General features: G+C 38.1%; 1 protein-coding gene and 1 long non-coding RNA gene across 7 annotated transcripts; one reads left to right on the top strand and one right to left on the bottom strand.

Moving 5' to 3' along the window:
- The first annotated feature begins 358 nt into the window (after window positions 1-358).
- LOC123520710 (exocyst complex component 4-like) lies at window positions 359-19156 on the top strand. Its single transcript, XM_045283247.1, has 19 exons — window positions 359-499; window positions 1418-1558; window positions 3761-3930; window positions 4069-4234; window positions 4977-5185; window positions 5611-5743; window positions 6039-6212; window positions 7182-7319; window positions 7786-7913; window positions 8627-8751; window positions 10367-10517; window positions 10796-10973; window positions 11130-11350; window positions 11899-11974; window positions 12313-12441; window positions 12598-12780; window positions 13612-13776; window positions 15526-15732; window positions 16381-19156. Exons 1-19 carry the CDS (start codon window positions 380-382, stop codon window positions 16546-16548), a joined length of 2982 nt encoding a protein of 993 aa, XP_045139182.1. The 5' UTR covers window positions 359-379; the 3' UTR covers window positions 16549-19156.
- Window positions 14081-24023, bottom strand: LOC123520711. 6 transcript variants are annotated; one of them, XR_006679344.1, is made up of 6 exons: window positions 23849-24023; window positions 21139-21213; window positions 18960-19084; window positions 16362-16513; window positions 15474-15574; window positions 14081-15270 (listed from the first exon to the last, which is right to left on the bottom strand). It is a non-coding gene; the product is annotated as an uncharacterized LOC123520711 (long non-coding RNA). The 6 variants fall into 6 exon arrangements; XR_006679345.1 differs by having other exon boundaries at window positions 23853-23924; XR_006679346.1 differs by having other exon boundaries at window positions 23845-23863.
- Between the last annotated feature and the right edge of the window lie 585 nt (window positions 24024-24608).

A 24608-nucleotide genomic window follows, 5' to 3' on the forward strand; every position in this document is an offset into this window, starting at 1 on the left:
TTTTGGTCAATTGTCAGTGTCACTCAATTATATGTTTGACTCTTTCCCCTTTGACTGAAGACTGCACTGCCAGCCTTTTGTACACGTTACTTAATATTATCGTAAAACCTCTCTGTACCAACAATTAAATGATTCCATCCCAACAACAATTTGCCAAGTGTGAACCTTCCTCATTTCATAGTTTTACACGCCACAGCTGAAGTAATCAAGTGTTATCCCTTCCTTTATCCTTTACGTCGTTTAGTACATAGACTTTTTCCGCCAACAGTTATATATTCTTATCATATTATTGTTATTTTGGGTTGTTGTTCAGAGTGAGCACTAAATATTGCTATGGAAGAAGCTAAGACCACTGATACAGAAGAAGTCATTGGTCAAGATGAATGGAGTGAGTGGAAGCCAGTGTCGCTTGAGGCAGCTCGAACACACAACAAAGATGGCAGACACAGGCACGCCCCAGCGACCTGCCCGGGGTGGCAAACATCCGCCTAAAGAATCGGTACGTGGCCTCAAATATTTGCTATAATGTGCGTATAGTATTTTCAAGCACTTGTGATGTTATAAAACCTAATGCCTGACCTAGAGGGGCGATGACATGTCCTGAGTGGAGCGTTGTTGTTGTTGCACTGTGACAGGCCGGGAGAAAACGTCAACAAAAACACCTGTCTTACACCATTAGATTGATTAAGGGGTCAAGGGAGACACATACCCCACTAGGATAGAAGTCTTATATTTCCCCATGCGTGAGAAAGTGGGATTTCACAGCAAGAGGGCAAACATTTACCTAACAAGCCCTCAAAAAGTTGCATTTGACAGTTCTGTGGGTGTTTAGGAGCAAGGGTAGACTTCGTGGCCCTGGGCACCGTAGATGTCATGTTTGCTGCTGTGGATTAGTTATTTACTTTAGATATCGAGTCATTTGTCAAGCTTGAGTCTTGGTGAGGTAATAATGAAGGAATCTTTCCAACAAAATGTGAACACATGCCAGCTTGGGTATATCCCCGAAAGTCTCGTGGTGGATGATAACTTTTTTTCATATCCTTTCTCCCAATTAAAAGCAACTGGCAGACTAAAATAAATCTGTTAAACTATTAAAATCACTGAAAATAATAGTTTTCCTCCTAGTTGTAAGATTCATCTTTATTTAATTTCAGCTGGTGGCCTAGTCTAAATGTAACACTGCATGGTATTACACATTCAGAACACTATTATTATATAAACTTAATTACCTAAAATCTTCTGTAAATTTAAATCAGACGTGGCAGCTAAATAGTTGATGAATTGTACATCTCTATATTTTTATTATTTTTATTTCCTATTAAATAAATCAGTAATTTAGTTGTCATGTACTCCACCTTTAATAGAAAGAGTCTCCTTATATTGTTCATAGTTTGTAATTTTTTCAATGTTTCCTTAGAGTGGGCTGTTGATGTCAGTGATCCGGACGCTGTCAGCCAGCGAGAGCAATGAACAGCGTGACCGTGAGAAGGCAAGGCTGGAAAGAGTTCATAGTGTCGACCGGGGTAATTTGGACCAGGTTTTGACAAACTTTGATACTGTTCCCACATTTATTAAGATAAACTTACAAAAATTTTATGAAAACATAAGCAAGTTATTGCCTTTAAATCACTAACAAAAAAAAAAAATCATTCATAGCAGATTCTTCAGCTTTGAAGTAATAAGTGTGGTTCACAGTTATCAAAAAATGGGGTAATGTGAACCCCCACCTGGGGTAAACTGAACCACCCATGGGGTAATTTGAACCACCCTTTATAAATGCAAATATATATATATATATATATATATATATATATATATATATATATATATATATATATGGATATAATTCCTCAAAAAATAAAAGTTTTATTTCATAAACATTGAGCCTTTCACATTCAAAATAACAAAATCAATGGCAAGAAACAGTGTAGAACAAAAAACTGTTACTCATAGACTACATAGCCTACTCATTTACTTGGCTACTTTAGCCAATGTTTTGGTGTAACACTTGAAGTTATTGTATTCAGTAAGAAGATTATTTATTCTGAATGTGAAAGGTACTTTTATAAGGTCCCTATGAAGTGATACATAAGCATATAATAAGCAGATTATATGCATATATATTACTAATGGGCACTCTAGCAGACGAAAGAGGATCAGCTGAGTAAAAACAGGGTATAGGCTCAGGGTGTCAAAAGACTGGTCACGTTAATTTTCCTTCCCACTCTGCAGGCTAGCGAGCAACAGGGAGCTGATTTTTTGTATAAAAATACTGCTCATTGGTTTTCACATTCATTTTTCTATAGATTATTGAGCTCACTATCGCTCGCTAGCCTGTAGAGAGAGTGAGCGGACAATTCCTAGCTTTTGAAGTCCTTTATAGGCTTATAGTCTTCATTAAAAATTTCCTAAATTACCCTAATTATCCTAATAATCATTATTGGGTATATAATGAGTCTAAGCAATCCCCTTTATAAGCCAAAGATGGCACAGGGCAAAATATTAATGCATATTCTCAAAATATAAACAATTGCGCACTAAAAACTACCGGTTCGATTTCCCCGGCGCATTTTCCTTACCGGGTAAATTGAACCAAAAAGTGAGCGTTAATTGTGAGAAAACGAAGCTAAATAAAGTATTGCTGATGAAATCATGTTAAAGTAGAGGTAAAACACTCTATAATCATCAATTTGGAAGAGGATAGTTAGCTGCGTCTGACCGCCACAACAAAGTTCGCCGAAACTGCTGATTTGGTAAACAAACTTTGCCGCACTTTTTTTTGGCTACGATTCAGTGCTTTCAGTCATATAATTATAATTTCTTTCCTGTATCGATTTTTTTTTATCAAACCTGCACAAGAAATGTGAAAATAGTTACTTTCTATCGTGAAATGCTCAAAACTTCAAAAAGAAATTTATATATGAATTTATTGTAAATAAGAATGAGGCGGTCCAAATTGTACCGGTTCGTTGGACGGTCCGATTTTCCCCGGTCGACACTACCTAGTATTTAAAATCAGAGTTACACTCATGTGATCCAACTTTTATTTCTTTAATTTTCAATTTTTTCTTTTGTTAATGTTTCCACTGCTCCTTTTGCTTTGTTTTTTCTTTAATTGTTGACAGTTTTGGTATTGTTTCAGATGTTACCCATTGTTTGCATTTTAGTTCCTTTGGACCTTCACATACTCTCCTTGCAGAGTCCATCGTCACAATTTTAGTATTTTTGGTTCAGTCATTCTAGTAGTTATTTTCTCTATGCTGTGCAAGGACCAGCCCTCTCCTCATTTGAGAATAAAAGGCTAAGATATAGATAGGGAATGTGTGTGTGTGTGTGTGTGTGTGCATGATATTTGGTTAACTGTTTTGCATAAATCTTTATTCAAGAAGTGAAAACTTCATATTTCTTTCCATCCTACGGTATCTCTAAATATTTATATTAATATTTTTAGTTTTTTTTTTATTTTGTGTTGATAAAGTTATCCTGTCTTTTTGAATTAAGAGGATTCTGACATTTAATAACAAAGAAATAAAGTAAAAGTCAGCTTCTAGATTGGCTGAATAGCTATTTTGCTCAGATATTGGAATTAATTAGTGGTAGTGTAAAACTAATGTGCACATTACAAAAGTTTGTCAACCACAGCTCCACATGTCGGTATCATTGTGTAAATGTAATAAGTAGACTTTAGCTGAACATCTTAGTCTTAAAGAAAAAAGTTTACCCTGTTTGACATTCATTCTCACAATTCTTTCTGATATAGATCTTTGGGGACGTATCTGGACGTCTTACAGAGTCCCGCAAGCGGATCCGCACCATTAAGGATAACCTGGCAGCATGCAAACATCTCCTCCACTGCAAGCGGGATGAGTTGAAGGAGCGCTGGCTGGAGGGAGTAGAACACAAACATGTTATGCTTTTACTGGAACAGATGTAAGTGTCTATATGTATGGCAGAGACAGATATGCAAGGGAGAGAGAGAGAGAGAGAGAAGGTGTTTATGTCCAATTTCACTTGTGAAGAATTCAGTTTTCTGATGTTCCTTAAATTATTCATTATTCATCTATCCAGAGATGAGGTTCAGGATGTGGGTGAGCGTGTTGGGGCTTATGTGGGAAGGAAGCATTACCTCCATGCCACACAGCTGCTGGTCACTTCCCTCACACGCCTGCGCACAGACCTAAAGAAGGTGGAGGCCCTTAAGGATGTCAACACTGACCTACATTCCAGGAAGGAGGTTAGTACCACATCATTTTCTTCCTCCATGGACCTGTTTGGCTGTACAGTACATTTGAATATTCCAGCTTTATAGTGTGCAAATTCACTGCTATGTAACAAGCCTGTTTCTACTTAGAATGAATTTAGTGTAAGAAAAAATAAATCTTTTAGCTCTGTCCTGTGGCATATAAATTATTCACCTTATGAGATAGAGTTTCATTACAAGGGAAGTGCTCCACTAGATAATATGATTATTCATGTTATGTGTACATGTTGTACATTATCTATGTGGAATGCATCAGTGTCAAATAATAAGGATCTAAAGACAATCTGTCAAATGCAGTGCACTAATGTTTTATGCATGGATGAAAGTTCTTTTTTTTGTTCAATTTTCTCCTTTCTTGTTGAATTAACAAAATATCAATTAATACTCGCTAAAACTATAACAGTGTGAAGGAATTATGCTGTAGCAGCAAACATTCAAAGAGATCTGACTTGCATTGCAAGCTATTTTAATGAAAAGATTCTGACAATTTTCTTGTCACTACTACTCCTATGTTGTGGCAGATATAATGTGGACGATGCAGAGGCTGTCCCTCCCTGTTCTACCTCCCATTTGTGTCTACCTTGATTTTTTATCCTTCCTTAATAATTCATTGTTTACAAAAATAGTGCCTGACTTGCTTGGGATTTAAATAGCTGATGCTGAGTGCTTGAACCACTGAAAAAAAAAAAAAAAAAAACTTTCTCCTCTACTCCAGAGACTACACGAGGCACTAATAGAGGAGGTTCATGAGCACCTATACCGGCGGTGGACACGGGAGGTGCTTTCACTGCGCCGGCAGGGATCTGGTCGAGATCCTGCCACAGCTCTGGCCCGGGCTGGTTCTGATCGTGCCAGCACAACCACCAAAGCTGACAAGGCTCGGAAAAATCTCCTGGAGATGATGACCTCACCTGGAAAAGTTAGGTATGTGCTTTAAGGGAAAAGAGTGTCAGAGCTCTCACACACTTGAAATGTTATAAGATATAGGGAAGAGATGGGATAGAGAACAGGGAGATGTGAGAGATCCAGCCTACTGCACATTCCCTGCACTCAGACTTAGGTTGTTCTGAAAAGTACTTTATGTTTTGAAAGTTTATAAAGACAGCAAATTCCCTTGGGGAGAAAGATTAACTCTCCACTTTTTGCTGTTTTTCTAGTCTTGGAATCCTTCATTGGGGAAAACAAAAAAATATATATATTTAATTTCCCGTGAAAAATGAATTGAGAATGAACATCTGTGTCATGTATTATCTTATTTTGTGCTATGTTATAGTTTATTTTATTCTAATTTTCTTTTATTTCTTTTCTTTTCTTTTCTTTATTTATGTATATTCTTTTGTCATGGGCAGGGGCCTTGGGGATGGAGAAGTGTTGCAGGAGGACGTAAGTGGGAGTGGCAACCCGGAGGATGACTCTCAGCACTTCATGGCGATAGTGGTGGAGTGCCTTGCCTTGCTTGGGAAGCTACCTGATGCTGTGGAGGTAAGAACTGGGAGTGGGTGTTTGGTTTTATGATTGTTCTGTGTGTGTGTGTTTGTTGTTCACTTACCTAAAGTAGTGACATCATATTTCTCACAAAGGTTTCAGTCTAGAGTCTACCAAATACTTTCACTTGTTGCATTCTTGGATCCTCCAGTCTTTATGAAAGACTTATGTAAAGCAGTTCTGAAGTCCTTATATTAATTCTATTCATTGGACTTTAAAATTATTATATTTATAACTCCTGTGTTTTAGTATCTGTATGGTTCTGGTAGAATTGCTTCTCTCTTCTTATCAGACCATCAACCGAAGAATGCAGAAGGAACTTGCCCTCATCATCCAAAGAACCACACAGCAGATAGTGGAACACCACCCTCCTGCTCCTCCAGAGGATGAACCTCCCCCTGCCTCTGCTCCAACTATGCTCCGTGCTGATGCCCGGGAGGCAAGGCTGCTGCAGGAGCTGCTACAGGTACTTCACCACTCATGTTTACTTTTAGTAGGTGTGTTTATAGTTTTTCTTATTCTTTTCTCCTCAGAACACAAAAAAGAAGTCAGTGATAAATGATAAATAAATAGGAAAGTAAATACTCGTAATTATAATTATAACAATAAAAGGTAGAATTTATAGATTTTGCTAAGCTTTCCAAGCTCGCAATGTTTATTTTGCTATTCTAGTTCATCATTAAATTTTTTGTTGTTTACATAAATTAAAATCTCCATATACTAGGCTGGCATGTCAGCAAGGCATGACACATTCACACATGCACATCTTTCTTACTCATAAAAAGTTATTAAGAGAGAAATAATTAAATTCATGAAATGAAGTGAGTATTATAAACAAAGATGATAGGTGATTAGCAACACTGCTTAGCTTTATCCTCAGGACCAAATTAAAAAAGCAGGGCACTCCATATGAAGTATTATACATCTGCTGTGGTCATAGCATTGGAGTAGATGCAAGGGAAGAGACAATCTCTTTATGAATTGCCAAGGGTAGACCAGTGCATGCTATTGAAGCTTGGTAAAGATAGCTTTTTCTCTCTCTCTCTATATATATATATAGGAGAGGCACTTGTAAAAACAATAAAATTCATAAGAAATTAAGGCCAACTGAGGTACTGGTTCCCAAATAGAGTCAAAAATAGTCATAGAAAATTAAAGGATTTGAGAGCTTACTGAAAGTGATTAACATTTTGATAGGTGTCTACTGTTTTCTTCTCTGTGGCCAGTTGTACACTGTCTAAGCTCATGGGGTGTATGGTTGTTCAGGAAACTAACTTTTGCATGAGGGACCAAATTTGATGAAAGTGTGAGGTTGTGGTGCTATATCTGTGCCCCCTGTGGAGAATTGTTGCCTGGCTTTGTAAATAGATAAGTCAATTAATACTAATATTCAAATGTGAAATGTCTTACTCCACTTCTTTGTGTGTGGTTACAGGTGGTGTTTGAACAGCTGCGACTGGTAGTGGCTGCTCACAGATCAGTGCTTGCCAGCCTCCGCTGCTCTGCTGACAAGCATGGCCTTGAGGTGCAGCTTTACACCATGCCAGATGTGTGGTCCAAGGTTCAGGCTGCAGTGAGTAGTAATATAAACTTGCAATAAAGATTATTCCATGTACTGCACAGGTAGAATGCTGAAATATGGTGCATATAAATACTACTGGATGACTTTTATAGATGTAGGACATTTCTGTTATTATATATGTGAGTATTATTTTTACTGATAACGATTTTCATTTCTTGCATTAAATGTTGTCATTGATTTTTGTGATGTGCCATTCTTTTTTGGGGTGGAAAGAATTACTATCAAGGGACATGGGCCATTGAAACCCATTATAACAGCAACCATTTCTGTTTTGTTTGGGACCTTAACATTGAATATTCTAAAAAGAAAATAAACATCCATAAGTTAATGAATGTAAGATAAAAGTTTCCTTTTGTAATAGCCTTCTTGAATTTTATTGTGGAAGAGAGGTGAGCATGCTTTACATAAAGAGAAGACTTCAATATATACAAGCCTAAGGTCTATCTTAACTTGGCAGCTGCAAGTGATGCTAAGTGAATATTTAGATTTGAGTCAGCTGGGAACAGGACAGCAGCAAGCACCAGCAGCCTTCACTGAAGCTGCCTCTGATCTCTCTTCCTTCTTCTCAAAGAAGAGGACTCCAAGGTGAGCTTTCACTCATGGCTGTAAAAAAAAATACTATCCCAGTAAGGATAGATTAGGATATGTTAGTATAAAAGCAAGATGAAATCTGAAGAATATTGTGTCTAGTAAATGCAACATTTTGTATATCTGTATGTAGCTTAGTACAGTGAGCTTACATTTGTGAGGTCTCAGGTTTGAATCCCAGACCAGGTGGAGATAAAATGGATTTTTGTCCTTTATCATGATATAGGAGTTTTAATCTCAGGTTTATGATAGGAAGTGAAGATTAATTAATGTTTATTTTCTTGTTTGTTTATATTGTGTGTGTGAATGTAAGTGTGCATGTATGTGTTTGCTACAAGAGACCAGCAATGGTGTGCTACATACTGTGGGATAAATGGTGGCTAAGTGAAAAATAAACAAAATGTAACTCAGTTTACTTCCTCAGTGCTTAGAAGAATTCATGCTGATCTTAAAAACTCTGTATATGAATTTACTGGATATATTTCAGTTTTTCACTTATTTATTGTTATTAAGAACTGTAAGTCTGTAACTTACTTTGAATAGCTGAAGACATGCATAAGTTGCAGTTTGTTGTTTAGAGAATATGTGTTGTTTGTCATATTGTTGCACTGATAGGAATGATTTTTCTTGTGACATTGGTGTCTAGAGTGAGAGACAAGGCTAGTAACAAGAATTAACCATCTCTATACTTATTCTTTCTTCCCTTTCAGGTCTAAACCTTATGGCCTATTTAAGTTTGAAGCATCCTACCATGCTATGACCATGAATTCTTACCTCATGGAGCAGCTGGAACAGACCGGCGGTGACACTGTTACTTTTGACATATCTGTTACTGGTCAGTGTTTTTATAGTCTGTTATATATACAGTCAACTCTTGATTTCCTTGAGGTGTTGTGTTATTCAAAATTGTGTTATTCAAACATAATTCTCCCATAGAAAACAATGGTGATACGGGGATGTTACATTCTTAGCCACTGGGAAATCTGCCAATTTTGGGGATTTTGTAACTCAAATCTTAAAAGAAACTATTAATACATCACCAGGTCAGGTCTTGCATAGAACACTGAAAACAAAGCAAGAGATGAGGAGGCATTTGTCCGCCACTGATCAGCGTTGGCCGCTTCTTCTTGTGACCCCGTAACCTTGTGTGTTGCTTTCACCACAATATTTGTGTTTCTGCTCCTCTATTGCCTGCTATAATGGATATCATATCTTTGTATTATATATAACCATGCCATGAGGGTCACCTTGACTCCATGGCACTGAGTAATAGTGAACTACTATTGAAATACTGCTTCCCTCGCCACAAACTTTTCTCTTTCTAATCCCATCCCAGCCCACCCTAACTTAACCTTACCATTTCTCAGCAATGTAAAAGCAAAGAAATAAAAGCTATTCCAACAGTCAGGTTAAGAAATAAAATAATACCCATGCAAAACATGTATGTAGGTCACTAATGTCCTAAAAAATTAACAAAGATGGTAAGATTAAGTTAGGGTGGGTTAGAATGGGTTGGTGTTGGCAGTCTTGAAAACCCATCCAATAATATAACAATAGTTTGTTCTGGTGTACATATAATCAGTAAGTGAAGTAAAATCTGGCTTTGAGTGCGAATTGTATGCACCACTGAATCTTCCTCTGCCTGATGAAGTTACAAAGAGAAAAGTTCATGTCGAGGGAAGCAGTATTTCAACAGTAGTTCACTATTACTCATTGCCACGGAGTCAAGGTGATCCTCATGGCATGGTCGTATATGAATACAAAGATATGATATCTATTATAGCAGGCAATAGAGGAGTGAAAACACACACATTGTGGTGAAAGCAACACACAAGCTTAAGGGGTCACAAGAAGAAGCAGCCGATGCTCATCAGCAGCGGACAATTGCCCCCTCTGAATATCCTACTTTGTTTTCGGTGTTCCATGATGGTTCTTGATGGTAAAGCTTGTAAAAATGTAATAGAAATTTGTTTTGTGACCATTTTATGTGTATATAAGACAGTAATACCTCCTCGGGAGGGGGTGTTACCAACACCCTGCTAGTAACCTCACTACCATGGCAACAATGTCCACTTATATGTTGATGGATACCATTTCATGGGCGGAAATTGCTTCATTCTATGTTAAGTTTCTTGGATCCCGGCCCAGAGCATCTCTGTGTGGTTTTCACCAGAAGCAGCGTAGAGTGCTAGTGACATCATTAAGTCAAGTTAACACGCAATTAATCAAATAAATTGTATTATTTAATTGTATCTCCTTAAATAACAAATCACATTATTCAAACATGTTAATTGAGAGTTAACTGTAGAATATTATTCGTTGTTGAATCATTAAGACACAGGTCATCTTTGTTTCAGATTTTCTAAAATTAATTTGTAAGAAAAAAATATTACATTTATTATTGGTCTGTAACAACCAACATTTTGGCACATGCTTGCCTGCACACACAGATGGCAATGCATCCAGCACAGCAGGTAGAGGCAGCAAGGTGGGGAAGCGTGTCCTAGTGTGTTCGCCTTCTCCACACAATATCACTGCAATCTTTAATCCTCTGCAGCTATTCATCAAGGAGATAGAGGAAGCACTTGGCTGCTCTCCTGGGTAAGGCTTGTCACAAGGGTTATAGTTGCTGCTAGTAACTTGAGCTCTTGAATTATAGTGTTGAACATCATAGAGATAAAATATATCAAGTAACCAGATAAAAAAAATGTGGCTTTTATAGTGTTGTAGAAAAATGAATTAGGTTAAGCATTTGTTTGCTCTCATATTTCTTGCTGGGACGTGCTAAAGTACCAAGAATAGTTCTTATTATGTCACCACAATGCCACTTGTTACCATTGCAGTGCTTCCCCCTCCTCTCACAGCTTCTCTATCCCCAGGACACACTGCACGCTGTATGTCTTCATCACAGATTACATCAAGGATGCCTTTTTTGCCCAGCTTCACATGGAGACAGAAAGCCGTCTTGAACAAGCAACCAAGGCTCTAGACCTGTGGAAGACCGTTAAGGACCCAGCCACACTGCGTTCCCTGAAAGTGTCTCGTCCTCTTCTGGAGGTCAGCTGCTAGTTTTAATTGACTATTACATTATGGTCTGAATTACAGCCTTGATGTATCATTTATACATCAAGAGAAAGTAGTTAGAGAGAGGATAACAAACATTTTCTTGTGTCTTTGTGTGCTCATTACCTGCTTGTGATTTCTTCATTACAGAGCAGCCTGAGTGTGTGGCAGATCATAGAAGAGCTGCGATGGCTGCTTGGTGCACTTCCGCTTTATGCCGACCATTTTGTCACCAGGATGTGCAACACTCTTATGAGCTACAGAGAGACTTGTCAGGCTGCCTACCGGGGCATTACCCAGCCAGACTCAGAGGACAAGAGGATCATCTCTGCAACTTGGGCCAAGGATGAGGATATCAGTCGTTTCCTTAGGTGAGATTGGATGGTATTAGGTAGAAGAGCTGGATGAACTTTTGAGTTCTAGAAAAATAACAAAATAAAGAAAGATATTTACAAATGCAATAGTATGAATGTAAAAACATTTTGGAAATGTTGAGTACAAACAGAGGAAGACTCATCTATCAGATGAATAATATTGGAACACATTGCTAAGGAATTGAAAAGAGGTTGTTTCCCCTTAATTAAATGTTCTAGGATGGAGTAACGTGAAGGTATTTCTACTTTGCTCATTTTTTATAGGGCTCATCAAAGCATTAGAAGCTGCTCCTATGGATAATATTCTGTTTCATTATTATAACATATATTCATGATCTTGTCAACTTCACTCAAGAATGTGGCATAAGATTTTTGCCTCAATCTTTCCAACTAAGGAATTAATCAGTATCCTCTCTTTATTTTCTGTGGTGCCATTTACTGTAATGATCTATTTTCCTGTTTGCCATGCTCTTATTTATGAGTACCATTAGTTGGACTTCAAGATCTTACATGGTATGTCATGACAATGCCTCCCATGTTTTCAGAGATCTCCCTAACTGGCGGGCACTTCAGGCTGGCGTCACTTCAGATTCCTGCCTGGAAGATGAAAATCCAGAGGAGGTAAGGACATCATTGCTCCAATATGTCCTGTCTGGATGGATGATTTCTGAGCAATAGCATTGGCAATGAGAAGGTCTGATGACACAGGTTGGACAGGTGTCTGGGAATAGATTAGGCCATTTTCATATGGAGAAAAGTTTCAGTTTCCAAAGATTTTGGGTTTTAAATTTCATTCAGGTACAAGTTAAGTTTGAGAACTGAGGTATCACTGTACTTTTCATGTCAATATTCTTCAACTTCTCATGATTTAATTATCTATAAAATTTTAGGTTGTTTCTCACAGGTCAAGACCTTCAATTTTTCATTTCTGTTGTAAGCCTCATTCCCCTTTTCTCCAGGTTGGTGAGCGCAACCGCAAAGAAGCAGAGATATTGACAGGCAATCTCGGGGATCAGCTGATTCCACAACATGAGATACTGGCTGACTCAGGCCAACTGCGTACTTTAGCCCACTTGCAGGAGAGCTTGGTGAGTGAGCTGGGTAAGCTAGGAATATTTTGCAACACAGATATAATTGCAAATGGAAGATATAATGATTATATTATTCTTCAGGTTAAGTCTGTTGTGTAAAATAAAATCTAACCTCATTGTATTCATCAGCAGTGACACAAGATTCTCTTTCAGGAATGGTTTGGGGGATGTATAGTCAAATTTGCAGCATCTCTGCCAGTGAAGTCATCTTCCTCCAGTATCTTGGTGTCTGGTGAGGTGCCTCCTGTGTCTGATGCCTCTGTGCAAACCCTCACCTCTCTAGCCAAGGACTTTGAAGAGCTGGCTCACACTTGTCTCCTTGTGTTGCATTTAGAGGTGTGTGTGTGTATTTACCTAGTTGTAGTTTTACAGGGGCTGGGCTTTATGCTCGTGTGGCCCTGTCTCCATATCTACACTTATCCAATTTTTCTTTAAAACTATGCACACTCGTTGCTGACACCACTTCCTCAATCAAACTGTTCCAAGTCTCAACACATCTTTGCGGGAAACTATATTTTTTAACATCTCTCAGACATCTTCCCTTCCTCAGTTTCTTACTATGCAATCTTGTGCTTCTAATGTCATATTCTTCTCTCAGGATTAGTTTCTCATTATCCACTTGATCCATTCCATTAATCAATTTATAAACTTGTATTAGATCCCCTCTCTCTCTTCTCTGTTCCAGGGTTGGTAGATCCATAACTTTTAGTCTCTCATATGTCATCCCTTTAAATTCTGGAACCATTCTTGTACCCATTTTTTGTAGTCTCTCCAATTTCTTTGTGTTTCTTTTTATGGGGGTCCACACAACTCCTGCATATTCCAATCTGGGTCTTATTTTAGTACTTATCAATTTCTTCATCATTTCTTTGTCCATGTAGTGAAATGCTAATCCAATATTCCTTAGCAAATTATATGTCTGAAAATTCTATCAATATGGCTTACTGGTTGATTGTTTTCTTCCATCGTTACTCCCAAGTCCTTTTCCTTTTTTACTTTTTCTAGTTCTACTCCATCTCCCATCTTATAGATTCCCACTGGTCGTCTTTCACTTTTTCCCATTTCCATGATATGGCTTATGTGTGTGTTTCACTGTCTGATCTGCTGCAGTCTTATGATCCTTCCCTCACCTCAGATTCAGGTGCATATGAAATTTTTTATTTCTAGGTGCGACTCCATTGCTTCTTCTATCTGCTGCCAGTGGCTCGGGGAGGTGTATTTGCCTCTGGGCTAGATTCTCAGGAACCAGATACAGAGGTACTCAAACTGATCAAGGATCTTGCCACCATTGACGAGGCCCTTACCAGCACTCTCCACCCTCGCAAGTGCAAGGTTAGAATCTGTTTACCATTGCATGTCCATCATCCTGGTAAAATGCCATTCTGATAGAAGTCCTCAATCTATAATGACTGACAACTTAAAATCTAAAGTGATTAAACTATCATTTTGTATTTCTAGTGCTAAACTTTTCATTTGATAAAATTTTACATTACACCAATCATATGCTAAGGTGTACCTGTGTCTAGATTTTAAGTTGTCAGTCATTATAGATAAAGTGATTAAACTATCATTTTGTATTTCTAGTGCTAAACTTTTCATTTGATAAAATTTTACATTACACAATCATATGCTAAGGTGTACCTGTGGTTTGCTAATTTAATTGTTTCTACAGGTTGAACTATGTACATAAGTTCAGGTTGAAGTGAAGTCATACAAAGACACATTTGCATTAAAGTACTCTACTGAAATGGCTTGGAAGTTCCAACAAACTCTTTTCAAAGCAGGGCAAAATCTTTGTTGTACATATAGATTGTTACAGGGATATTCTATGGTAATTGTAATGTCATTGCCTACTTTACCTCAAAATAGGATCAAAACTATAGACTTTGTTAGCAGCATAGGCAGAGAAGAAAATATACAAACTGAGTGAGAGTTGCCGAAGAATAATGCTTGTATCCTACCTTTCTTCGTGAGATGTGGAAAATTTGTTGCCAGTATGGCTACTTGCTCCAAAACTATAAAACTTTCCATGAGCAACATAGGCATAGAAGGAAATATACATAATACAAACCAAGAATTATTTGAAACTTAAGTTGCTTGAGAAAATCAATTTTTTAAACAAAAAGAAATAAACCAAATGACAGGTGTCAAGAAAGTGTTGGCCTGACATCTGTTTTCTGTTGTCTTCTTGTGATCATGAAGCATTGGTGCAGGGATGTCATGGCACCATTTTTATACACACATTCTTGAAACCAATAATTTGTTTTGTTTTGTTGCATTATTCTTAAGGAACTCTCATTCAAAGAGTTTGTATATTTCCTTCTCTGCCTATGTTGCATAGTTTTGGAGCAAAATAGACATACTGGCAACAAATTTCCACATATCTGCATGAAGAAAGATAGATACAAGGTAGGCTACTGTGGAACTTCCAAGCACAAGCTACCTTCCAAGCCAGTCATCCCCCCATTTTAACATTTTTTTACACTGCAAGCACTTCAGAATTTAGATTTAAAGATACTAAGAAGACTCTCCAGGAGAAGTGTACACATTTATTGAAAATTAAAATTTTTATAAAAAAAAAAAATAAATAAATAAATACAGTATCTGAGTTAGGGAGTCTGGGACTTGGAACACTGCAGCTATATGTACCAGCATCACAGCTAGCAACACTATATAGTCTGACACACTTATTCTTAAGATATGGGAAGTTGGGTGGGGTGAGGGACATGGCAGCAGCAGAATGGTGAAATCTTCCTCCAGCTCAATGGGTGTTGACAGGGCAGACAGACATCTGGGGTCACACCTCATAATGAATGTAGCAAGCACCTGTGTAAGAAAGTTATATGAATAAATAAGGTGGCATACTGGGATAGCAAAACTATATATTACAGCTATGTGATATCCTGTATTCGCTATCCCACACTTGGATTTCAAGGTAAATAAGAGAAAAGACAAAACATGCACACACACTAACACACATGCATGTAGACACACCCCCACACACACTTGGACAGAGGATAGATCCTTACCAAACTTATTCCACAGGAGTGAGATGTGTTCAAAATCCCTTCTTTCTTGCAGTACATTTTTGAAGGACTGGGACCTCTCATTGCCAACATATTGATGAGTTCTGTGGTACACATTCGGCGTATTAATGAGAATGGCATCAAGAAGATGTGCCGCAACATCTTCAGTATACAACAGCAGCTGACCAACATAACAATGACACGAGAGTTGGCCCTGGATCAGGCCCGCCAATACTACGAGATGCTTTACCATCCCCAGGATGTGAGTATGGACAGAACATATGAAGGATGCAAATAGAAAGGATGCAAAAAACAAGGGAAGGCCTGACATCACTATTATCATTCATTTGCCTTATCCTATTTTTTTTTTTTTTTTTTTACTGTATAAATATTTTGGAAAAAAAGTTGCTTATAAAATAGGCAGAAATTTTCAGATAGTAATAAGAAATAATAGTGATGTCAGTGTCACACACAACTTTCCCTATAGTAGAACTTATGAAAGATCTTCACTTTTACTAGACCCTAGATTTTCAATTTTACTAAGATTTTCAATTTTACAACCTAGCCACAGCTTCCTAGATTATATTAAAGGAACACTACCCTTCCTATAACAAATATATTTTTTGTTTGTGCAATGAATATTGAGTTGCAGTATTTTTTCCACTGTCTATTAAACATGTAACTTTGTCTATAAGAATAAATCAAATAACTATATTGAGCATTACTTTGCAAAAAAGAAAATTCCATCTAATACTTTGCAAAGCTCAATCATTCCATCTGATACTTTGCAAAGCCAATAAGTAATTTCATTGCTCTATCATTCCATCTGATACTTTGCAAAGCCAATAAGTAATTTCATTGCTCTATCAAATCCACCACTTATATTCTCACCTATTTTTTTCCCCTGTAGGAGATCCTCAATGTGCTGATGAACCGTGGGAAGCAGTTCTCCGAGTTAGAGTACTTAAATGCCTTGCAGCTTTTGCACCGTTCCTCACCAGGCTCATCTCAGGAAACTCTTCAAGCCAGTTTGCAAAAACTCTCTGAAATTTTTGGGGAGATTGGGGTAACAGTGTAGTGCTCCTCTCTGAAGAATGTAAATATCTGTTACTTATGTATTATATATTGCCCTTTTTGTAAACTGGAGGGCAAGTTGGTGCTACAGATGTCACTGGATATCCTCCTGATTTTCCTCATGTGACTAGGTGCGTGCATCATATATATGTAGGCAAGTTATTTATGTTGATGCTTGATGTTAAGGCAAAAGGCTTATGCCACAGCTGCTGCCTGTCATGCTCACAAGGCTCCTATCTGCTAAGTATGACCATCTGTGATACCATGAATCCTCTTGTGGGAAATCTTATGATCTGTCACAAACCTAGTTTTTAGTGTAGGAAATGTGAGGTGGTTAGTTTGGGTGACTTTAGGAAAATGTGGTACGAGATAAGACAATAGGCATCATTGTAAGGAACTACACTCCAATAAGCAAGTACCATAAGGTCATAATTTCATGTCCTAAAATTAGTTTGTGCATTTTGTTCATTATTTAATTTCATACATGAAGCAAGCAGTAAAGTTCATCTCATTATAAGTAGTATATTAATTTCTCATTCATCAACTATGTATAGTTCTGAAATAGAAACTGTAGTAAGAAGAGTTTTATCTAGAAAAAAAAAAAATCGTTGGGATCCATGTAATTTATGTATTCTGAACTGATATTTGACTGCAAAATCATTTTTTTTTTTTTTTTTAAATCTTTGCATACATGTGGCTATGGTAACAGCAAAAAAAGTAGATTCCATTGGAAACAAATTTGCCATATTGAAAGCTTATGAGAAAAGTTTGTCCTGTGATTGTCAATATGAGTGTTCCTGACCTAAAGAGGAGTACAGATTGGAATAATTATGGTCTTGAAATAATAGCTGATCTGTGTTCAGTTAATTCATGGTAAGACAAATTGACTAATATGCTGACCAAATGGGATAATTCCATGTTACTGATTTCACATTAAAGTTATAGTAAGCCGAGGTACTAAAAAATGCATAACAGTATAAGCATTAGTCCTTTGAATTTTACATAAATGCTTAAAATTTAATACCAACCCTTCCTTGATCCAGCACTGTATCCTAGATAAGGTAGTCTTTGTGGAAAGAAACCTGATAGCTTTCAATCCAAAAGCAGCACTGAATAGTTTACATTTGAATTATCTTCATATTCCTTTCATGGGGAAAATACAAGATCATAGTGTCTCAAATATAATGTATATATTTCTATCTGTTACCTTCTTTCAATTTATGAAATTATGAAAAAAAAAACAAGCACTCAGAACTTTTGTAAACAATCTTTGTTAATTGTTCTTCCCGTATTCAATACATCATTTGAAGATTCACCAAATTAATTACAGTGGTAAATCAGTATATGCCCTTTATCCATTCTAGATTCTTGAACTTTTAACACAATAAAAGGGGGAAATGATTAATCTATTCCCATGAAAAAATCCTATTGTTATGTACAGTACATTGATGGGATTCTAAAGAAAAATAAATGCATACTGCTTGATACTAGCACATACACCATATCTGATGGTATTTAAGATACACCCCATTTCAGCAAGGCATTTATTTATTTATTTTTTTTTTTTTTTCAATGTATTTAACCATATATTTAAAGCAAGCTGGTGATAAGTCTAAACAAAAAAACATGTTATCACAATAATGAGAATATTCTATGTGATTACAGTTATAAACTAGAAGTTGTGGCCCACTCGTGGAGGTGAGGGAAAAAAAAAAAAAAAAAAAAAAAATAGCCCCAGCTGTTGAAATGTCAACTTGATGCATTGCTGAACAAGACCAATTTCATTTCCAGCATTTTCTTACATCTTATTGTGGTTACAAAAATGACATAGCACCCTTGCCTGATTTGGCACTGTAAATCTTTGGATGTATGGATGAAATTTAAAAGATACTGTGGGAGGGCTCTCATCCACATATATGACATAGGGTAATTTTTTTAGGCAATTTAATGAAAATGTGTCTTATTCCATCAAGTATGTCATATAAAAGGAATTAGATGAAATATAGAAATTTAACCTCTACCTACTGAAAAGAACAGAGTTCTGGGCAACCATGACTTGTCTCGAGAGGCAATTCAGGGAAGCATGCAGTGTTGCGACTCATTTTGACTCATAAAAGTTCTAGCAAACGAGTTTTATTCCAAACAAAAGTTGTATACCAAGTAAATATTTTAACATCTAAACAGTACATATACCAAGCAAGACTTATTCCAAAGCAGACATATACGGAGATACTGTACCCCTCTATATCCATTTAAATTCTTAAATTTTTCCCCACCAACATTTGATATTAAATAATTTTGATTTTCAGTGATTCCTAAACTGTACCTGTAAGTGGAGTAGGAGTAGTTACCATACATGGGATGCAGAAAGTGTGGATTCACAGAGTTTAGAAGGAACTATAAGAGGTCAGTTACCTTCACGGTACATTTACCCTTCTTTCCTCTCAATCCAGTATCCACAAGCGACTCCTTGTTACTAGAAAAACTAGGAGCTCACTGTTGAGGCGATGGGTGTGGCACTGGACCAATCACACTTTTACCTGTGATGTAAGAAATAGTTTGTTACCTATATTTCCTAGACAAAAGAAAATGTTAATAAAGACAGAGTATATCTCAAGAGTCTCCCTTTTACCTTTTTGTTCCTTATTATATTTAAAGTATTTTCATGATCATTCTATCAGGCCTATACATCACGCTCCCTGCATGAAATACCTATTTCCAGCGGTCATTTCCATTCATACATTTGTAATCAGGATGACTTCACACCTTAAGATGAGCACACGGTTCAAGATATCTATATACAAGTGATGTTTTACGAGTCATGAGGGTATATAAATACAAGGACACGCACGTAGGCCTGATGGGTTCTTGCAGCTTACGTGGGGCAGGCAGAGCACTTCGTACATTGGGACCAAGCAAAAGAACCCAGTAGCAAGTATCGAGGATGTAGTAATGGATTATATTTAATCAATTATTCATCTTGCAGTCACAAAGAGATCAAATAATTACTGGCAGGTTTAAGCAACCAAACAATGTGCTACAGGCCAATGGCTGGGTTAATGTGTAGAAGAGGTCCCCCTTACCAATCTCTTCAAAGTAGTCATTATGAAGAAGTTATAATAGTATACTTGTGATGTATAAAGATTTCGGAAGGCGGTCGACCTTACGTAGGTCACACTGCTTTCTTGAAAATCACCCATCTCCGCCAGAATCTAAGTCCCTAACAGATCCGTTCACTGTGGTACGCAGGTGAAACTGAGCCTCGCAACACCTCAGTCATGTACCTCTGCCCTGACAGGAACAAGTTCCTATTACATGTGAATTGACAAAATGTCATCAACGTATGTGTTATGAGACAAAAATGTAAATAATGCACCACCTTTCTCTTTGATGATAACTTATCTTCGTCTTTTTCCTCAATTCACACTTTCATTCATGTACTTCTATTAATTTTCAAACATGAACACTTTTCATTGGTTCCTGAGTGCAGATATCAGCGCAGGTATCAATCCGCAATGAAGGATGAGGGTAACACGTGTACAGGTGCCCAGTCCTTACCCTGCACCCGCCATGACACGCTGTGAAGACTGTGATCTCGGCTTGCTGGAGTTAGCTGTCAAGTACAGCGGAAAGGTTGCGAATTTGATTGCTGGGAAATCATCGCTCCTGCGATGCAAGTCGGTGTACAATTGAGAAGAGGACCAGCCAGGACCTTCATCCTTTTGTTGAGGTATTGTGAGGAGGGGTATTGGTAGAGGTAGGGCATATTGTGTGGAGCTATAAGAGAACCGGTGTGGGGGGAGGGAAGCTGCCCCAAAGCAAGGATACGTTAGGTTAGGTTTATGTTAGGGTTAGGTTAGTGTTGTAGGGGGGGATCCAGGGGTGCAGCCTCCCCGGTTAGGTTAGGGTTAGGTCAGTGTTATAGGGGGTCGGTTAGGTTGGGTTACGTTAGGTTAGGTTAGGTTAGGTTAGGTTAGTGTTGTAGGGGTGAAGGGTTAGGTTAGGTTTATGTTAGGGTTAGGTTAGTGTTGTAGAGGGGAGGGTTATGTAAAACCCTTATTTAGGAATATTTTTGAACATTTGGGGAAATGTTCCTAGATTTTTCAAAGTCAATTTATCACTCAAATATACCTCCCCCCCCCCTAAAACCCCCGATTTCCCACAGGCCCCCAAACTTGCTAGAACTGGGAAGGGAAAATTCTTGATTTTTTTTTTTTTCAAATTTTTCCTTGAAAACGGCGGTTTATCCTTATTGTTTCCGACCCCCATATATCACCTCTTTTGGCTCCCCCCACCCAAAAACCCCCGATTCCCCACAGGCCCCCAAGCTTGTTGGTGCTGGGGGGAGGGTGGTGGGGAAAGGGAGAGGGGACTTCTTATGCATTTTTACCAATGGCTGGACTTTTATTTCCTGCAGTATGAATCTCGCACAATCGCAACTTTCCTAACATCTAACTGCGAAAGTAATTACTTAACTACGCAGCGCGATCTGAGAATCACCACACTGACTAAAGCTTCGCCTAACGACTATTCACAAATATCAAATCCCGTCATATGTAAAGCCAAGGAAGAAAGAGTATCGCACAGTACTTACCATTAGGTTCAGGAGTTCAGCACAGTTACTGCTCTATCAAACGCTGCATCTTATTAACAGACACATCACTGCGAACTGAAAATAGAGGAATATTAAAATCACACAATCACTCCAATTTTTATTTCTTCCGAGTATTTTTATGGCATCTCTATTTAACATTGTGAACGTACAACATAAAGTAGTCTCATTTCTCACGTCTCAACATCGAACACTTTCAGGCACTACCATGGTATAGCTATCCCGTCACCTACCTCGTACATAGCAATCTGAAATCTGAACTGAATACTCACCAGGAAGAGTCAGACGCTACTTCCTTCCCATACAGACAGTGACTAGTGAACCTCGTCTTGCCACGTGCTGAATTCAAAACCAACGAAACGGTTCATTGTTTCATTCGTCCAGTTTTTCGGACTGTAGCTCAATAAATGGCGCCAAACAGTTGTGTGTGAGGAAAGAAGACTTAGTTGTGAAGAATATGTAACGATTTGCTTTACCCCTGACTCCTCTGTTCTTTTCACTTCGTCTTTATTTTAAAGCTATTGTATATATATTTTCCAAATTTGTCTCAGACCAGGAGAATCCCGAGCTTCAAACGCTGACGTGTCATCTACTGAACGACGGAGTAGCTACACACCAAGCGCTAATTTTTCACTGCACAGTGCATTACCAGAAGTGTATGAGTAAGCTGCATACTCTTGACAATTGAGAGAAATTTCGATATCCGGAGAAGGCATTCGGACAGTCACTACTACGTCACACCCTTGCCCCTCCCACCTCACTCCCCCTGTATGTTCCCTACTCTCTATCACTCGTTATCCCTTCCTCAACAAACCCTCCCCCCAATCTCTCTCTCTCTCTCTCTCTCTCTCTCTCTCTCTCTCTCTCTCTCTCTCATGGATTCATAACCTACGGTGCACGTTGTTTTCCTGAAGTATATAAAAAATGTGGTATACCAACGTAGACTTGTCATTTATTTAGAGTAAAATAATGTGGATATAAAGCCTTGGTTACGATAACGTGAAGGTTGATAACGAACGAGAATGTTGGCAAACAAGTGGCTTAATGGATGCACCAGTGGGAGTGCCATATACCTCTCTTTGGTTGGTGCAAAATTGAAATGAATTGAATTGAGAGAGAGAGAGAGAGAGAGAGAGAGAGAGAGAGAGAGAGAGAGAGAGAGAGAGAGAGAGAGAGAGAGAGAGAGAGAGAGATTGGGGAGGGTTTGTTGAGGAAGGGATAAGAGTGATAGAGAGGAAGGATCATACAGGGGGAGTGAGGTGGGTGGGGCTGGGGTGTGACGTAGTAGTGACTGTCCGAATGCCTTCTCCGGATATCGAAAATTTCTCTCAATTGTCAAGAGTATGTAGCTTACTCATACACTTCTGGTAATGCACTGTGCAGTGAAAAATTAGCGCTTGGTGTGAAATATACTGTGGCAAAGTATAATAGTGATCCAGCACATTTCTTTACCTAGACAATCGAGAAAATTGAGGTAACATAGCTGTTGAAAAGCATTTCTTAGTAAACGCTTTCCTGAGAGTTTCAACCGTTTCGAATCTAGGGATGAAAGAAAACCTAGCTTGTCTCTATATTGTAGTGTGGTCATCCTTGTAAGTGTAAGAGTTTAGTTTGGTCTGTCTGTATGCAAATCAAACCTACAATGCCGGGAACAAAGATTAGTATTTGAAGACTTACATGCTACGTAAATAACAAAAAGTCTGATTAAGAAATAACTTGTCGGGATAGTCGTATAAATAGTAATAACTAAATGGTAACCATGCAGCAAATATATACGTATGTGTATCATATGGGATATCCACACAAAGTTGGGTGATGGCCAAAATAATTAATCTATCAAAAAAAAAAAAAAAAAAAAAAAAAACCACGCTACACAAGCAGTACGATGCAAGCACTGCGTAACTCAAAGTTTCAAATTAAAGACAAATATGTGAAACCCTCTATCATACAGCGGTCTGGCTCTGGTCTGATTGGAGCAACACGCCAAGTCCCACATGGAAGGAGTCTATCGTCACAAGATAACACAATGGAATGCACCAAGTAATGAGAGCATTTGCACTCTTCCATGAAGTGCGTGTTGATTCTTCTTGAAGTTCATTTTTCTTTATGATAGGGAAGCCAGCATGAAAAAATTTAATGAGCCTCTTTTCGTTGCATTAAATTCCGATGCGCTTGTCATGTGTCGCTGGCGATATAAACCACTTACTCTGAGTTCATGAGTCTTCTCGGTATTGAATTTTGGGAAAACTACAAAACAACCGTCAGTGTTAATGGCTAGTGTCTAATGAGTGACACCTGGCATGTCTAGTTCAACGCAACGTTTAGACTGATGATTATAAAAATATCATCAATTTATTTATTTTTTTCTTTTTTATCGATGGTCTTTATTAATCTCTAGTGTTGTAATACAACAGCTATTGATGTCATTAAAGCATTGCTTTCAGGGGCGTTGGATGGGTGTGTCACTAGGAGCCAGTATCAGTGTACTCCCCTAATGTTGACTGAATTAGTATTTCATTAAACTGACATGGCGTGACGCTTTTCAACAGAATCATCTGTGCTGCCGCCACAGCCACCCTTTCTCCCCCCTTTCCCCACTCCATGGAATCTGCCACCAAGCACACACGGCCTGGCGTTACTCAGCCACCTCTCACCAGGACTCATTAACTCTGGGGAATTAATACCTACTTACGTACGAATTAATATCCACCTGGAGAGAGCGTCAGCTGTGTGGCGGCGGGAGGAAGGACGGCTTCGCTCCACCAGACGAGGGATGTTGGGTTTGTCCTCGCCACATTGAAGCAGTTACAGAATCACGTCCGAGTGTTGGACGCGATGAGTGGTGGTTAGGGCGGCCTCTCTCCATGCTTCCCCATTGTAGGGAACATTTAGTGAAAAGTAAAACAAAATAAATACATAATGATTAAACTATATGGTAGATCTCAACCAATAGCGGCTCCCTATCACTGCAAAACTTGACGTTGGTTTGATGTTTCGTGTTGTTACAGGTCTTTAAATTTTTTATCTAATTAAATCGTCAAGTTACAAGAATAATCTTTGCTTAGGAGGAACCATTGAATATAGTTAGAATATCATTAACCGTTCCTAAAGAGAGCAGCATATAGATAAAAAAAAAAATCATAGATAAAGTGGAAAAATGTGTGGGCAGCTTTACCAACTTCCCTACGATAATTGGTCTGACGCGGAGGCTCCCGTGGCGTGATTACAAACTTTGGTGTGGGCCAAGTTTACTATCAATTAATTGGTTCATATTTAATAAAACTATTGCTTTTTTTTATCTTCTTTTGTACTGGACGAGGGATTGTTATATTTGCTCCCGAGGGTGGCAGTCATGTACAGTTTATCTAAAGAAACAGGAAGGTAGCAGATGCGTAACAAACTGACATGTTATGAGTCATTATGCTGCAGCATTGGAAATTTTGTTAAATAAT

The sequence above is a fragment of the Portunus trituberculatus genome, chromosome 47 (assembly GCF_017591435.1).
Source record: "Portunus trituberculatus isolate SZX2019 chromosome 47, ASM1759143v1, whole genome shotgun sequence".
In the NCBI taxonomy this organism is placed as follows: Eukaryota; Metazoa; Arthropoda; class Malacostraca; order Decapoda; family Portunidae; genus Portunus; species Portunus trituberculatus.